At 42.4% G+C, this 6,010-nt stretch overlaps 1 protein-coding gene across 1 annotated transcript in view; it reads left to right on the plus strand.

The window, feature by feature from the left end:
• The window catches only part of arfgef3 (ARFGEF family member 3), a 136,989-nt gene that overhangs the window by 66,851 nt on the left and 64,128 nt on the right, over positions 1-6,010 (plus strand). The window contains exons 9-13 of the mRNA XM_080448949.1: positions 24-128; positions 244-368; positions 1,796-2,061; positions 3,607-3,719; positions 5,444-5,576. Of these exons, the coding sequence (XP_080305075.1) occupies positions 24-128; positions 244-368; positions 1,796-2,061; positions 3,607-3,719; positions 5,444-5,576 (742 nt within the window). The remainder of the gene's footprint in view (positions 1-23; positions 129-243; positions 369-1,795; positions 2,062-3,606; positions 3,720-5,443; positions 5,577-6,010) is intronic.

The raw sequence follows: 6,010 nt of genomic DNA on the forward strand, positions 1-6,010 counted from the left end.
GTGTGTGTGTGTGTGTGTTGCAGTGATAATCAGCTCCTACAGCTCCTCTATCTGGAATGTATTCTGTCTATGCTGAGCAGCTGTCCTCCCACAATGCACCTGTCCAGAGCCTTCACTGACCTGATATGGTAATACGTTCTCTTCTTTCGTACTTCCTACCTTTCTTCCTTTCGTTCTTTCTTTCTTTCTTTCTTTCTTTCTTTCTTTCCGTCCAATAAACATACAGTATTTCCTCTCAAATAGGAAGCAGCTGTGTCCGTCCCTGGTGGTGCTCATGGGAAACCCCGTCAATGACAAAACCATCAGCTCCCACCACGGCCACTCGGGGGCGCTGGAGAGAGAACGACGCACCAACGCATACAGTCCAGGTGGGCACAGAGTGAAAGTGAATGACTGTCTGTGTACATTGTAGATTCTGTAGGTTATAATAATTACAGTCTGGTGTTTGCCTCTTTCTTAAAGGAGAATTTGTCCCTAAGCGTTTTCCTACCTTGATTTGAGGTTGTTAAAGCAATACAAGGTAGGTCCAAAAATAACGTTTTTTAGCAACCTCTGCTGGTCACTACAGTCATTGCAGGTATTTAGCGGAGACCTGCATTACTCTGATTTCCATTTGTTTTCACCGGAAGGCGGAAGCGTTTCAAAAATAGTTATTTTAATTGTTTTTTTTACTATCTGCGGATCGTTTCTCTTAGCCAGTGGAGCTTTAGTTACCGTGAGCTGTGTTTTCTTTTGCTGTTGTTTTTCCATCTTCAAATCCTATAATGCCATAAAAACAGCGTGATATTCCTTTTTGTTACTAGCGGTAGTTCCGGGCCAAACAGGAAACCGGTGCATTTCCGTTTCCGTTTTCCGGCTGGATGACGTCATTTTCGCGGGAAAGACGCCCCACTCCACATTCAATAGAAAATATGTTTATAAAAGGCTTTCGGGGGTGAAATTCATGGAGTGGGTGTTGTGAAACATTTGCCACTCACAAAAGATATACAATTTAACTTTAGTTTTTTTGAAAAAGTTACCTAGTATAACTTTAAGTCATGATGAGAGTGATCCCCCCCGTGATGAACCCCCAGGTCATAAAGAGCTACGCCCTCCAGTCTCCAGAATGGCGGACGGAAGTATCGCGAGACGAGATTTAAAACGTGATTTCAGTAAAACAGATATGTAAACAACAATGGCGGCGCCCATGTAGCAATAGCATAGCGGTGACATCAGACGGACCACACACTACAGATATACACAAGAAAAAAGTATTTCCGAGCAACGGAAATAAGTGGATTTAGCCCAGATCTAAAGACGTCCGTTCTGAGCTGCGGTTTGGTCCAGGATCACTCTCATCATGACTTAACAAACTCAAATCAAGGTAGGAAAACGCTTAGGGCAAAGTTCTCCTTTAAGTAATATTTGACAGTTCGTCAAATCTGGTATTATAAAGGTCTTAAAAGTCCTTAAAAAGCCAATTTATAAATGTGCAGATACCCTGTATTCACCTGTGTCCTAGGCTGTGTGTTTTGCACTTCCTGTCGATTTGATCCAATGAAATCCAATGAAACTGGTCAGATGACCAATGATATCCAATGAAATCGACAGGTAGTGGAAAACACACAGCCTAGGAAACAGGTGAATACCTTTATACTGTATGTTGGTTTGTTTACTGTTGAGTGAAAAAACAATGTTGCACATTAAGCTAATCATCTGGGGACCCCCCCGAAATAATTTGGGGACCCCCAGTTTTGGAACCAGCTGGTTTACAGTTATAATGTAAAAACACTTGTTTATGTAAACTCTTCCCCAGGTCTCAGCCAGGACGTGGATTCTTCTTCTTCTTCTTCCTCTACTACCACGGGAGTGTCCGACCAGGGCCGGGGGTCGGGTTGCTCCTCCAGCGCCCCCGCCAGGTCGGCGGCGGTGGTGCGGACGGTGTGCTACGTGGCGGCAGAGCTGGTCCGACTGGTGGGCTGTGTGGACTCCATGAAACCCGTCCTCCAGTCCCTCTACCACCGCATACTGCTGTACCCCCCGCCCCAACACCGCACCGAGGCCATACGCATCATGAAGGAGGTAGGTACCCCCCCCCACCCCAACACCGCACCGAGGCCAGTGGTGGAAAAAGTACTCAAATTCTTTACTTAAGTAAAAGTACCAATACTGCATTATAGAAATACTCTGTTACAAGTAAAAGTCCAGAATTAAAAATGCACTTGAGTAAAAGTACAAAAGTATTGGTATCAAAATGTACTTAAAGTACCAAAAGTAAAAGTACTAAAATATTTGAAAATAGCAGATCTACAAACTTACAACGCGTCGCGATGCGACGCGTTGTGAGCTTGTAGATCGGCTATTTTCAAATAGCCTAGGTATAAAATGGGGCTAAAGTGGTTAATGTATGTTTTATAATATAATAATTTATATCTGCAAAGTAACTAGTAACTAAAGTTTTCTAATAATTGTAGTGGAGCAAAAGTACAATATTTGCCTCTGAGATGTAGTGGAGTAGAAGTAAAAGTATTGGAAATTGGAAATACTCAAGTAAAGTACAAATACCTCAAAATTGTACTTAAGTACAGTACTTAAGTAAATGTACTTAGTTACTTTCCACCACTGACCGAGGCCATACGCATCATGAAGGAGGTAGGTACCACCAGTGTTGTTTTCGTCGACTAAAGCTATGACGAAAGATGTTCGTCGACTACCTTTTTTTCACTGCCGAAAACTAAATAAAAACTAAATGAAAAATTAAGCTACGATCACCAAAACTAAGACTAAATATAATTGACGATTTTGTCAACAAATAAAAACTAGACTAAAATGTTAGTGAGGGAACTAGTGGAGGAGAGATCCAGTAGATCTATAAGACAAGTCAATTTATGTTTGGTTGAGCTTGAGGTGGTGTCGCAGCGCTTGTAGATCGGCTATTTTCAGCGCGCAACCAAGTGTAAAATCAGCCGTTACGACGCCATCAAGGCACCGCCAACATACATTTTAGTCGACTAAATCAACTGTAGAATTAGTCGAATAAATTTCAGATGACTAAAATATGAGGAATTTGATAAAAAAAATAATGGCCGAAACATATTAAAAAAAACTACCCCTTCCCCCCCGGCGCTCACTTGAGAAGCTCTCAGAATCGCCGCCTGTGTGTTCAAATAGGACATCAATATATGTTTTTTTTTTATGTTTCGGCAAATTTTTTACCCCAAGCCTGAAGCCTGAGTTGTACTTAGTTGCACACCGGTGTCTACAAGCTTACAACGCATCATCACATGCTGCAACCCGTTGGGCTTGTAGATCTGTTCTTTTTGGTGCATGACACAGGCACACAACTAGTAGAAATGTAGTATAACTTCAACTTCAACCCAGAGTCCTAAACCTCTAAATGACAAATCCCAACGTGTGTGTGTGTGTGTGTGTGTGTGTGTGTGTGTGTGTGTGTGTGTGTGTGTGTGTGTGTGTGTGTGTGTGTGTGTGTGTGTGTTTGTGTGTGTGTGTGTGTGTGTGTGTGTGTGTGTGTGTGTGTGTGTGTGTGTGTGTGTGTGTGTGTGTGTGTGTGTGTGTGTGTGTGTGTGTGTGTGTGTGTGTGTGTGTGTGTGTGTGTTTGTGTGTTAGATCCTGGCCAGTCCGCAGAGGTTGTTTGATCTGGTGGGACCGTGTGCCTCTGAGCCTGACAACAGGAAACGCTCCTTCTCCAGGAGGAAGTCTCACTTGGACCTGCTCAAACTGTACGTCAACTTTACATCTGTGGTCTGTTATCCATAACAACGGGTCTGTTCTTAACCACTTGAACCCAGCATCCATATTCTGCGGGGAACATTAGCCAAAAATAGCCGATCTACATTGTGAGCTTGTAGATCGACTATGGTCTAAGTACAGTTGTAACTCATGGCCAGTTCTCTAAGACGACAGGGGTTTAAGAGGTTAACAGCAGCAGTCTGTTATCCAGAGATTCCGGAACTGCAGAATGTAATAAATTGTAATTGTAATAAATGAGTACAATGTCTAACAAGTGGATAGTTCCATTGCTTGATTGTGATTGGCTGTGTCCCGTTGTAAACTGTTCTATAAACACACGCCTAGGGCCGCGTGTAACCGTGATCACTGCACCAGCAGCATGTTTACAATATTCACCAATTTCATGGATTTATTACTGTTTAGTTTTTCATAATGGCAAGTTAACTCATTCAGTGCCAATGAAATAACAAAATATGTTTATACTGTGCCAGCAATTTTTCAATTTTCTTACCCTTTTCAAGTAGTCACAGAATATTTATCTCCAGTATAATGGATCCCCTGATGGGTGTTAATCACTGAGGGTTGCACTGTGTGGTTTCACAAATGTCAACGAGGTCATTGGACCTTGTTGACATTAATTGTCTGCCTTTTGAAAATAACGTAATAACATTGAAAAATACATGGTAAAAAAAAAGTGCTCAGGAGCCGAGATACAGCCTTTTTCAGTAATAAGTTAAACAAGAAGTGAATGGAGCAGCAATTCTTCAAATGATGATATCTTGGGTTCTGAAGGAAGCTGTTACAAATCACTGTGACGCTGTGAAGTAGTGACACTGTGACCTTCCGAGCATTTTCACAGCGACTTCCTTGTTTTATACAGGCAGTCTACTTTCAAACTGTTTTAATTGGGATGTGTTCTATGATTTTCATGTTGTCATATTTGGTAACCATTTTTTAGAAAAGCATTAAAGGGTTAGTTCAGATTTTTTGAGTATTTTCTGTAGGAAATAGTGGTGTAGTGGTTGCAAAGGTATTAATTGATTGCCCGAGTCCCGTGGTCAGAGTTATGGTCCGTTTCTGATAAATATGTTCCGGTAGATTAGTAGATTTGGTGGGGGCCGCTCATTAAAAATAAATACATTAAAAAAACTAGCGTCATTTGTATTGTTGACCTATTTCTACCATATAGAGCAGGTTTCGTTCAATTTCGACCCCTCTGTCACATGGTACTAATGTTTGTGTCCAGAATCACTGCGCCGCGGCAGCCTACTCACGCACAAAATATATGACACAAAAAATAGTACCATGTGACAGAGGGGTCGAAATTGAACGAAACCTGCTCTATATGGTAGAAATAGGTCAACAATACAAATGACGCTAGTTTTTTTAATTAATTTATTTTTAATGAGCCGCCCCCACCAAATCTACTAATCTACCGGAACTACTTCATATTTATCAGAAACGGACCATAACTCTGACCACGGGACTCGGGCAATCAATGAATACCTTTGCAACCACTACATTAATGGTAAGTATTTCCTACAGAAAATACTCAAAAAATCTGAACTAACCCTTTAAGTCCCGCTCTGCATCGGGCCTGTAAATGCCTCTTACCGGTCCAAACATTCTCTGTAAACCATGGCTTATTGCTTTAAAATACTACTACTAATAATACTACTACTACTATACTACTAACAGTGATGTCCTCTCTCAGGGTGATGGATGGGATGACAGAGGCCTGTCTTAAAGGAGGTGTAGAGGCCTGTTATTCCTCTGTGTCGTGTGCTTGTGCTCTGCTGGCAGCTCTGGATGAGCTGTCCCAGGGGAGAGGTCTGCAGGCTGAGCAGGTGGGTACACACACGCGCACACACACACGCACACACGCACACGCACACACACACGCGCACACACACACGCACACACACGCACGCACGCACACGCACGCACGCAACTCCCAACCCTCTGAATGTCTAATCCTTACCCTTACCTGAATCTTTTCTTTTTTTTACCTATCATAAAACAACCATTTCTCTTTTATAGGCGTTTTTCAAACCATAACTCACATCATTGTGTTTCTGTGTGCTTGTGCTCGGGTGCGTACGTATGTGCGTGCGTGCGTGTGTGTGTTTGTGTGTGTGCAGGGACGCAGGAGGGGCGGGGGGGTTGAACATACCGAATTAAAGTAACAAACCCCCCCCAAAAAGTAACAAACCCAGAAACAAACTATATTTTTTTGTGCGCGTCCCCTTCGGTTCTAAAATGCCCTGTGTGTGTGTGTGTG

This window comes from Gymnoscopelus braueri (assembly GCF_963280865.1).
Source record: "Gymnoscopelus braueri genome assembly, chromosome: 14".
NCBI lineage: Eukaryota > Metazoa > Chordata > Actinopteri > Myctophiformes > Myctophidae > Gymnoscopelus > Gymnoscopelus braueri.